General features: G+C 37.4%; 1 protein-coding gene across 5 annotated transcripts; it reads right to left on the reverse strand.

The window, feature by feature from the left end:
• Positions 1–535: 535 nt before the first annotated feature.
• LOC145119157 (uncharacterized) lies at positions 536–6,425 on the reverse strand. Of its 5 annotated transcripts, none has more exons than XM_079054782.1 (16): positions 6,225–6,425; positions 5,840–6,024; positions 4,523–4,726; positions 4,246–4,427; positions 4,018–4,144; positions 3,743–3,931; positions 3,598–3,645; positions 3,421–3,468; positions 2,239–3,336; positions 2,069–2,155; positions 1,930–1,991; positions 1,786–1,837; positions 1,622–1,699; positions 1,459–1,520; positions 1,318–1,380; positions 536–1,136 (listed from the first exon to the last, which is right to left on the reverse strand). In XM_079054782.1, the coding sequence occupies exons 2-16, from the start codon at positions 5,939–5,941 to the stop codon at positions 836–838; spliced, it is 2,703 nt and encodes a 900-aa protein (XP_078910908.1). In that variant the 5' UTR covers positions 5,942–6,024; positions 6,225–6,425; the 3' UTR covers positions 536–835. The 5 variants fall into 5 exon arrangements, with proteins under 5 accessions (XP_078910908.1, XP_078910907.1, XP_078910904.1 ...); XM_079054781.1 differs by having other exon boundaries at positions 3,734–3,931; positions 5,840–5,969; positions 6,225–6,424; XM_079054778.1 differs by having other exon boundaries at positions 3,734–3,931; positions 6,225–6,424.
• Between the last annotated feature and the right edge of the window lie 5,270 nt (positions 6,426–11,695).

The raw sequence follows: 11,695 nt of genomic DNA on the forward strand, positions 1-11,695 counted from the left end.
ATATTATAGTATAAATATTTAAATCGAATTTTTATAATGTTAAAATATTCTAGTAGAATACTAAACTATAAATATTCAAACAATTCCGATAGAATATTATATATAATACTCACAAATCTAACAAATCTATTAAAAAATTTTAAGTGATTGTATTATGCGTTAACTGCTTGTGTTATGCTCGTTGTATTACGCCATTAGCTCATAAAGGCATTTTATGCTTCCAAAATGAAATCTTGTTTTAAACAAGTGTGGAAGCATCACAATCACATCCCACACCCATCGAAAAGAAAAGTTGTAATCGCTTACAGTTACAAGAAAGGAATTGTAACAGTTTAACAATATATAATTTTATTACTTTCTTACATGATGCAATTGTTTTTGTGAACATGATCTTAATAATGATTTATGAATTTGTAAAATAATCTATGCTCCATAGGCCCAATCCACATAATGACAAACCATTGAGCCCAACTACAACCAAACCCCGATACTTGCAAAAACACCAACATGAACACTTACAGTAAACAGTAAAAACTTTGAAAATCCAAAACCCAATCACTATGACAAGGTTCTAAAAGAAAAATAGAACAAAAGTCAAACAATATTTGATGCCAATTCTCGAGTAAATGATAAAATCTAACTCCTTTATAACACAACCTAACCTAATAATAATCATAATAATAGTAATAATAATAATCACCACAAATACCTTCCCTACAAAAGACCAATACTTCTTCTACCAAACAATAACATGAAATGACTAACTTACCCCTAACCCCCCCTCCTATCCCACCACCCCATCCAAAAAACCATATGATTGGCTTACCGTAATTCTCTAACTCCTCTTCTTTCGTTTCTTTCCACTTTTTGACCCGCCCTTTGTGGATTCCGGAGTTTTTGCTTCCTCGGAACCGGATTTCGCCTTTCCGGGCCCGTTGGAATTGGAATTGGACTTGGTGGCGGTCTGAGGGGTTTTACCTTTTGACTTGTTGACCGTCTTTGACTTTGGTGTCTCTTCGTCTTCCTTTGACTTTCCGGATGCTGCATCGGTTGACTTGGCACTGGTTTTTTGAGATGTGGATTTGTTGTCTTTTGAAGAACCTTTTGATTTGGCAGATGATGACGTGGCACCAACTCTGCTTATTGTTTATTTACACATGTCAAAATTGTATAAAAAACAAATGACAAAATAAGGACAGTTGGCTAAAAAATAACTAAAACTAAAGCAAATTTGTTAAAAGATGGAACTCAATGGGGAAAGCCTCATAAAGTGTAAATGACCATTTTACCCTTTTCAGTGCATGTTTTAAGATATACCTTTTGGCAGAATCTTTAGAAGCAGATGGTGTGGGGTCGGTTTTTGATTTCTTCTTTTTGTGTCTGAAGCAAAATAAGCGAGAATATTAAGAGAGAAATTAATCAAAGTGAAAAGGGTAAAGGTTAAAAATGTAAATATACGTTTCAGGGGAAGCTTCTTCTTCTTCTTCTTCTTCTTCATTTTGGGCTTCGGTGATTGGCTCCTGTGAAGTGAACCACATGAGCTACAATTTCACAAACAAAAACAACATCATCATAGTAAGGGCATTTTGGACATTTTAGTTCAGCATGTCCTCACTCTCACCTCATCCCGTTCTTCCAAAATTTCCCATTTTTGTGTTTTCAGATTCAATATCTCTTCATCTCCATCCACATATGAAACCTGTTTAACAATACTAAACATATTAAGAACAAGAAAAGATGATATAAATATAAATATAAATATAATAAAGCATTGCATATTATGACCTTATGCTTCTTTTTAGCAGAATCAAATGACTCAATAACACCTTCATAATACCTACAACCAACAGCAATCAAATAAATGACTCAATGGAAATCATCCGTTTTAAAATTATATCCAAATTATAATCATATAATAAGTGCACTTACGTTTTATCTTCAGGCCACCAAACTTTGACCTTCAAACCAACCAGGCTTTTATCATACTTCACCTGAAATATTTTTCATATATTGCATATGTTAGAGAGGACGAGGGCATTTACGTCTTTTGCACAGTTGGAATACGTACTTTATCTTTTCCTGTATTACGCTTCCTTTTTGAACTATTCCCTGGGGTGCCCTTTGTTGCAGACTTTGGAGAAGACTCCTCCATCTCCTTCATGATCCAAAAAAAAAACATTATCTTTAAATATTTTTTTTTTTTTTAAATTGAGAGAGAGAGAGAGAGAGACTACTGACATCATCACCCGATAAAGATTTTGTTTGCTCTTTTTCTGCAACAGTTTTACGTTTTTTTCCATCATCCTTCTTCTTTGAAGAAGATTCAACATTTTCACCTGAATTACCAATATTACCCTTTTTAGCAGCAGACACCTTCAGTGGCTTGCTATCTGAATCACTTTCCTCATCTTCCTCAACATTTTTACTTTTCTCTCCCTTTTTAACTGACAACTTCAGTGGTTTAGCATCTGAATCACTATCTTCTTCTCCTTTCTTCACAGATTGTTTTACATTTACACTCTCATCGACTTTCTTCCCCTGTTTTGACGATTTTGCCCCTGATTCACCCACATCCATTTTCTTACCACTCTGCTTCCCCTTCTTCCCTGATGGTTTTGACGATTTTGCCCCTGAACTACCCGCGTCCACTTTCTTATCAGCCTTCTTCAGAGGCTTATCATCAGAATCACCACCATCTTCCGATTCATCAATGGCGGCGGCCGGAACTTTGGCAGCAACCGCCTTGTTCTTGGCCCGCCCGGTTTTCTTCGGGCTTCCAGATTTGGATGGGGAGGCGGCGTTTTCAGGGGCGTTTTCGTCTTTTTGAAGTGGTTGTTTCTTTTTGGACCTAACGGGTCTCTTGACATCTGGAAGGCTGTCACTTTGAGATGGGGAAGGGGAAGGGGAAGAAACATTCTCAGCTTTACTTTCAGGGGCGTTTTCGTCTTTTTCTGTTTCTGATGGATTAACTGCTTCATTAGAAGACTCTTTAACAGGCGAAGTATGAACAACATCAGGTTGTTTCTCTGCTTCTTCTTTCTCACCTTCAACATGAGAAGAATCAGAAGGCTCCCCAGAGTTTACTGTTGTGTCAGATTTAGTCCTTGTACTTTTGGAAGTCTGTTCTGGTTTTGATTCCGGCTTTGCCACATCAGCATCTGACTCATCATCATCATCATCAAGTTTCTGTTTGTTTTTGTCTTCTTGTGGCTTCTTTGAAGGTTCTTGATCAACTGAAGCTTCTTCATCCCCCTTCACTCCATTACTCATAACTGACTTTGGAGATCTGTCTAAAGTAGGATCTTCACCATCATGACATGTATCTTCTTTAACCACCTAATTAACAATTATTTTTCAACTTGTTAATATATTTACAAAAAGCCCAAAATATATATTTTTTTAACTAATTAAAAAAAACACCTGATCCGTGTGATCTGATGATGCTGTTGTAAGCTTACTCTCATCAGCCTGTAGCATGCCATATTGTCATAATTTGAGCCATTAAATATTTCCATTTATAGCAAATGGAATTTTAAAAAAAAAAAAAAAAAAAAAAAAAGGAAAACAATAGAAAAAAACCAAATGAATGAAGCATGCCTGTTGTGTCTCATCTAGAGATCCCTTTGTTGATTTGCTCTCATTGGCCTGAAAAAGAGTGAAAATTTATTAAGTCTTTGTAATGTATTAAGTGAAAAGAAACACACATTTAGTCAATGAAATCAATCAATAATACCAGTTGTACCCCTGAAGCATTTTCATCATCATGTTCAATTGTAGCAGGTGTCCCTTCACATACTGAAGCCACAACTTGAGTGTACATATCTAATGTATCACCTAAAGATATGACAGCTGGCATCAAGTAAGGCTTTAACTTAGCTGCAGATTTCAAAATCACCCCTTCCCCCAACTTTCTAGCTATTGGTAAAACTCCCTAAACAGAAATTAAACTTTTTATCAGTAAAAAAAAGGGAAAACTAAAAGAAATTCAAGTAAAACTCTTTAAGTCTTAATTGTTACCTCACTATTTTTTTTAACACTAGCCAAGATTGGTTTGAGCATTTCAACTGAAACTTCTTCACTTTCTTCTAAAACCAATACCATTATATTTTCCATGGATGAATATATGGATTCAAGATGATAATCCCTGAAATAAATATATGCATACTTACAGTCATTATTATATTTGTTTCTTAAATCCTAAATCAAATAAAATCAAGCACTTATGAAATACATTATACACCACACCTTACTGATCTTAAAAAATGCTCAAACATCTCCACAATCAGCTCATCACATTCAAGATCAAGCATGATGACACATGATCTAACTTTGGAAACAGTTTCAAGAATTGATGACCTTTTGTTATAAGATCGACTAGATTGGTCTGATAAATCTTCAAAGGAGGAAACAATCAGTTGAAAAACATCCTGTGAAAGACAATCACAAAGAGGTTTGTTTAGAATGAGAAGATGAAAGGAAAGAAAGTATATGATATGGAGGTGTGTATGGTTGTATGATGTACCCTCATTTGGTCATCATTGTAGGGTGCATCAGGTGCTGTAATTCTTGTTATTTCACTAATGCATGAAGCAACTGCAACCTTCACATCCACATCTGAATGCCCTAAAAGACTGTCTTGAATCAATGCTCTCATTGATGGTTTCAGTGCATCTAGCATTGACTTTTTCGGGGACTGGTCAACTTTTGATAGAAGTTTCTCTACTTGCTATGGAGCAAAGTCAAAAAGAAACATTAATTTTTCATTTTCGGGATTAAACATAAAGTACGGTAATCAATACAAGTATACTACTGATTACTCACACATTTATATCAATCTCTAAGACAATTATTTCTTTACTGATATCAAAGATGCCTCAATTTTCTTTGTTGCACAAATATTCATCAAAAAGTGAAAAATATTGTCTCCTTCCCACAACTATACACAAACTAGTAGTAGTTGAGCATTAGCTAGATATTCATAATGCATTCAGTGGCTCAAACATTCACACAGTAAAGTGAATTATGTGATCCAAATGAATCTTAAATGCCTTATAATGGGTGCCATTAGATAAATTAGCTAAGTTAGTTTTTAAAAAAGAAAACTTTGCAATTCTTATCACCCTATCTTTTTATGTGTTCCATCAAAGAAATCTAAAAGCAAAGTTCTATGGTTGATTTGACACTCTATGTTCCCTATAACTAAAGAATATATAAATCTCAAAAGCTGAGAGCAGTATATCCCAGATTTAGGCCCACAGTCCTTTGTAGCCAAAAGAAAGATTCATCATAAACCTAATTGGTTACCCTCAATAATAGATCAATCGTTCAAATCTCAATCAGAGGTAAGGAAATTCCTAATTTCTAGAGCTTCTAAGAATTATAAATTCTAGGTGATTTCAGGTGAACCCCAAGTAATAATGGGTGATTCACGTGTGGTAATGTTGTTCTTAGAATGTATAAAGCGAAAATCACAAAGATAACAGTATGGAACAAGAAATAAAAAAGGCATTTGTAGAACTAGGTACCCCGAGATACTTGGAATTGGGAAAGCAATATATACACCTCAAATTGCTATTGATAACCCCAAGTGTTTTGAATCAGAATGAAAACTGTAGAACAGGCAACATGTATAGAAGATGCAAGATTGAACGGACTAGTTTTATCACAAATCATCCACAAAGCTTTCCACATAATATACCAATTAAACACTCACTCGCTCCTGGTAATTCCTACTTTCGAGTGTCAAATGTGTCGAATTCTAGATTTGAAAATGCGAAAGTTCGAATTTCAAAGATCAAATGGGCATCTTTTTGGAACAAAACTCAAATTAGGGGCTTACATCAAGAACAGGGAGAAGTCCATCGACCGAATCCGGGGGATGTGATAACTGTTTCCCTGCCTCCTTAAGCTGTTGCTCTAACTCGGCCTCTGTAGATGCCATCTTCGGTTTCCCTCTTTCTTGGATCTTTCTGAACCACAAAACCAGTCAATTTCCACCTCAGTCTCCTCTCACCATTCGAAACCCTAACAAAAGTCACCGTGAAACGACGCAACACAAACAAAAAACAAAATCCCACAACGGATATACAGAGTACAGAAGAAGAAAAAAAAACCTCTAAATTTTCAAGATATCTTTTGAGGAAACCCAACAGTTTATTACAAAAATAGAGTGTCTGGTTGTCTAGAGAGAGAGAAACTAAAAAGCAGAGAGAGAAGGAAGATACCGATAGGTTAAAATGGCTCGTATATGTCCGATATATAGATATATATGATAGATACAGAGATATAAAAAGGGGAATTAGGGCTTGTAGTTGTTTGTGTGAAATTTGAATCGAGGTTGGAAGAGATCGAGAAAATTGAGGAAATCTAAGGGAACAAGTATGCAGATTTGAGCATTTTTGTAGGTATTTAAACAGTTAAAAAAATAAGATACTCATCTGCAATTTTTCAAAAGTAAATGCTCCCTTTTTTAAACTAGATTCGAATGATTTATCATTTATCTTTTCTTTTTTGGCCCAATTTAGTAAAAAGACAATTCTTATGTCCTTTTTTGCAATTAACAACAATTCGTATACAAGACAATTAAATCTGTTACTATACTTTCATAAGTATTTTCTTGGGTTACTAAACTTACAATCTAAAAGTCCTATTTTTTGTAATTTAAAAATAATTTGTAGACAAGACAAATAAAACAATTGTTATAGTTTCATATTTCCTTGGTTTATTATTCTAAGGCCTTCTTTTTACAATTTAACAACAATTTGTATACAAGACAAATCATTCGGGTGTAGTAAAAATTGTTAATATCTTAAAGGCTTACTGGGATGGGGGTGTGGTTTGGACGGTCGTGTGCGTCATCGATGTACCCTTAAGGTGGCGCGGTCGGTGTTATGGTGAATAGATGTAGTTCGAATCGCGTTTGACTACCGTCCACGAGATAATGGGAAAATGTTGTGAGTCAAGGCTTTCTTACACCAACTTCAACGACATATTTAATAATCTTACATATATGCATACTAATGGTGCAAAGTATTTCGGCATTTTAACTACGACACTTGAAACTTACAAAGTAAAATATAAGGGTCAAACATTTTCCAATCAAAAAGCATGGTGTGTGTCGTAAAGGGCCAAAGTGGGCGCTTCAACTAGAATCGGATTTGCAATCAAGTGGATCAAAACGTTCGAGAACATCGGAATCGGACGTTGGTATAAGACTGACCTCAACGAAAATTTTGAGGAGTGAGACATCCAACTTCGGGAATGCTTTTAGGAATTTAATTGGGATTTAAAAGTTTCTAAAGTTTGACGAATGCATGGCACGACCTTTGGTTGGCCACGACACTAACCTTTAATGAATGCCACGGTGTGACATGTTGGCACGACGCGACATAGCTAACAAGAGAAACCCTAATTATCGGTCTTTGGGCCCTATTTAAGAGCTCTAACTCATAGGGTTACCTCATTTGGCATCCCCCATCCTCTGAGAACGTCTCTACCCCAAACCTTAGCCTCCATACTTGAGTTTTAGGTGTTTAAGCTTGGTTTTGTGAAGCTTGAGGGTAAAGGAAGCCTCTTTTGGTGCAAGAAAGCTTGGTTCCAGCTCGGATCCATCATTCATATCTTACCTTATTTCTGGTCATTTGGAAGTATAAAGTTTCAAACTTGATCTTTACCTTTTTAGATCTAGTTTTATGTCTCATTTGGTAGCTTTTGGGTCCCTTTATTGATGTTATTAGAGTTTAGAAAACTTTGAAACAATATGAGTGACTTAAATGACTTATAGGCACTACAAACAAAATGATATTTAGTGGCACAAACTTTTAATGGCATATATTTTATTGTGCCATTATATTATATTTTTAGTGTCATATTTTATATTGTGCCATTGATAACAAAAAAATGATTCAGAAACTAAATTCCCTCTAAATTTTAATTCCCTCTTGTACTTACCATCTAAACTTTATTCAAATTAATCAAAATTTTGACTTCCTATTTGTTTCCCTCGATTTTGAGTATTACTTTTTTCCGTTACACCTCAGTCGACTAAAATCGAAACTTCCATATCAAAGGGGATCATGAAATTGGCTCTCCATTACTACATTACGATTGGCTCATCCAGTACTACACATCATTAATCGGTAGCCTCTCCACCAGAAGCACCCAATTTCAAAATTTATGTTCTCGTTGTGCGTAATTGTGTAATTGTTGTTGGATTTCATCATTCCCTCCTGTAAAGGTAATCAACTATATGACTTTACAGAAATCTAAAATTTATTCTGTTAAACTATCACTCTTCTAGTTAGAATTAACCCGATAGAAACGATTTTTATGATTTTCTCTTGTTGAATTTCCTTGTTTTTAAGATGAACACCAAGTGTTTGATGAAATTCCTCAAAGAAACATGTATATATTTTTCTGTAATTGGATTTACAATTTGTTAATTGTTTGTTCTGATTTGGTAGAAATCAAATAGCAATATCATTTTGAGGTGCATCTTCTACGACGTGATTTTGTTCACAGTAGATGTTGTGTGCAATTATGTAGAGAAATTGCAAATTTTTTCGTTAAAAACAATGTGAAACTAAAGATCTCAAACGAGTTTTATCAGTGTTTCCTCACATCTAGTTGTGTGTTCCTCTACCAGTTCTAGATTGTTTATAGTTACTTGTAATTAAACATAGCATAATTATAGCATATCTTTTTGGATTTCATTGATCATTATTTGTCAAGTTTGAACATTTTTTGTACCATATTTGATTCATTTCTCCATTTATGGTTAGGTTTAATTGGTTTTTACACAAACATCAAGTGTTGGATGAAACTCCTCAATAAGAATATTATGAATCAAACAAAACAACGTTATCAAAATGTTGTTTCTTTATAGATGCCTCTTGCTCTGTTGCCCATGCATTCTCCTTTTTCGTTGATATGGAAAGCTCTTGGTAAAGAGGTTTTTTTCTGGACTTTTTAGCTCCTTACAAGTCTAATACAAAAACAATAATATTTGTTGTGTAGGTGAACACTTCTGAACTTTTACCTCCACCATTTGTCATAGTATTTATTTCACTTACAGGTTCAATTAAAGGTCGTTTTTCACTCTTTTGTTGAATGGTTGATGTTTATCTTCATTATTTTTCAGGTTTGAGAATGTAAGAAATTGTAACACTCCAAATCAAGTAACCATTTTATTCCTTCAAGTAAGTTAGTTTTGCAAAAATGACCCCTTTTTGGTACGCTGGGCGTACTAAGTGTACGCTTAGCGTACTATGGACGAAGGATCGCGAAGGAATATCGAGTACGCGAGGCGTACGCGATGGACAGCCAAACCCTAATTTTCGGACTTGACACCTATTTAAGCATCCTTAAGTCATTGGGACTAAACCCTAACCAGCCTCCATAGCCTTATATCGTCCCTTAACCTCAGATTTTCTTGTGAGTGTGGTTCTTAAGCTTAAAAGGTGTGTTGGTGGCCATTTTAGAGAGCATTCAAGAAGGAGAAGGTGGTGTTCAAGCTTTGGGTGTCATTGAGCTTCTAGATCCTGCATCTAGAACATCTTGAGGAACTTCTGGAGGTATAAAGTCATAACCTTGTCATCATTTTCAAACCCTAACCCTAGCCATAACACACCAGCCGCCGCCCTTATCCCTCCACTCCTCCAGCCGTCGTGTTGCCACCGTGATCCCCGGATATCGCCGCTCCACCGCCGACGTCGAAGTTGAGAACCACCATTGCGTTCACTCCGTTGAATACGAAGGCTGCTTTTGGACGTCGGGGCAGTGGGCGATTGGAAGAACGTGATTTGATGTTGTTGTCGTTCGCCAGTCGAGGTCGCAAACCACCGCAGCGCCTGCCGACGACAACAGGTTTGCTGAAGTCCAACATCGGGGCAGTGTCGTTGTCGCTCTCGGATGTTCCCTCTCTTCTTCTTCTCCTGCTTCGCCTTCATCCATGGTCGCCGGTGTCTCTAGGGCCGTTAAGTGCCGCCACTCCGAGCAGCGGTTGTAGTTGACGCCTTCCCTCTAACTGTCATGCGCCACCGCGAGGGTGGCTTTGATCGGGTATGTTTCTAGTGCCCAGCTGGTGTACGTGTGTGTGTGTGTGCGTGTTTTCTGTCGGCCGAAAAAGCGTGGGAACCACCATGGCAGCCCACCATGGTGGCCATTACCTTATTGCCACCCCCTGTCACCGCTTTCTGTTGCCACCATCCACCGTGAAGGGTGGTTGTGTGTATGTGTGTGTTTTGTGTGTGAGTGTATTTTATGAAGTGAAAAGTGTATGTATTGCTTTGGATAGATTAATCAAGGGAAAGAACCCACCATCACCACCGTGAGGTAGTGGCTGCCACCATGTACCACCGCCGGCCACCACAAGGGTGGATGTGTGTGTGTTTATCTTAGTGTGTGTGTGTGTGTTATTTGGGATTTTGCTATGTAAAGTTGTAATCGGTGTTGGAATAATAATAAGAAAACTCATAACCACCATCGTGAGGTGGTGGCTGCCGCCTCCTGCCGCCACCAACCGTCGTGTTGGGTGGCGATGTGCTTTTGCTTGTGTTTAGTTGCTTTTGGGATGCTTGGACAAAAATGGACTAGAGCCATAACCACCACCGTGAGGTGGTAGCCACCGCCATGAGCAACCGTTGACCACCACTACCCGAGGTGGTAGTGATTGGTGCCTGACTTATGAAACCCTAGTGGGCCCAATGAAACCCTAATTGATCTAAGACTTAGAAAACCCTAATTTTGGAATTATTGGCTTGGACTTATCGGGACCCGCATTTTGGGCCATTGGAATTGGATTATGTATTAAGCCTGACCACACCATATGATTTATCTAGTAGAGTGATGGACTTAATGGATTAAGTCCTTAATGGATTAAGTCCTTAATGGGTTAAGTGAGAAACACTTAACCCTAATCGACATTTTATGTGAAAACCCTAATTTTACTTGGGCTTTGAGTTGGGCCTTTCTATTGGGCTTTGGTGATTGGGCTATTGATGGACCATCCAAATACAATCATATGGACTAAGAATATATGGATGGGCTTTAGGGTAAGGCTCATGTGAGGGTTGGGCCCAATTTGGAAAATTGGGCCATATGTTGGGCTTTGGTTCATTATTAGATTTTTGGGCCTTTGGATTGGGCCTTGGGCTTGAATCAAGCTAAGTTAGGGGTAAAGAAGTCTTTTACCCCAAGCATGAACTTATGGATATGGGTTGGGACCCAATTATTAATTGGGTGTTATTTTGATGTTGACAGATTCGAGAATCTGTCATCCAACAGCTAGAATTATATACGGGACTTCAGCAGTGCGAGGTGAGTCCTCTTCCAGTAGGGACGGGTCTAAGGCACCAAGGTCGGCTCCTTTAGTTAGTAGTAGTTTCAGACTATGGTCTGATGCCAGGCGGGGCCCGATGTTGGTTTATATGCTTTTCCGGGTTTCAATTCGATGTCGGGGCGGTCCCGAGGAATGCTTGTATGCTTGATGTCTTTGTGATTCTTGCATGTGTTTGTATTTTTATGTTTCCGGACTTCGGTCCGATGCCGGGGCGGTTCCCGAGGAATGTTAGTATGTTTCCGGATTTCGGTCCGATGTCGGGCGGGGCCCAAGGAATGTTTATATGTTTATGTTATGTGTTTATGTTTATATGTATATGTTGATATGTTATATGTATATCGGACTTTGGTCCGATGC

Source organism: Lactuca virosa, chromosome 6 (assembly GCF_052849685.1).
Source record: "Lactuca virosa cultivar CGN04683 chromosome 6, Lactuca_virosa_CGN04683_v6, whole genome shotgun sequence".
Classification (NCBI taxonomy): domain Eukaryota; kingdom Viridiplantae; phylum Streptophyta; class Magnoliopsida; order Asterales; family Asteraceae; genus Lactuca; species Lactuca virosa.

Bases quoted from the DNA above. Each gene is read 5' to 3' on its own strand.
- LOC145119157 (XM_079054781.1), bottom strand. From the start codon at position 5,941: ATGGCATCTACAGAGGCCGAGTTAGAGCAACAGCTTAAGGAGGCAGGG. The intron at 1,838-1,929 runs GTAAGTGCACTT...TGTTGGTTGTAG, and splicing joins TGGTGGCCTGAAGATAAAAC to GTATTATGAAGGTGTTATTG. The intron at 1,137-1,317 runs GTATATCTTAAA...AACAATAAGCAG, and splicing joins TCTAAAGATTCTGCCAAAAG to AGTTGGTGCCACGTCATCAT.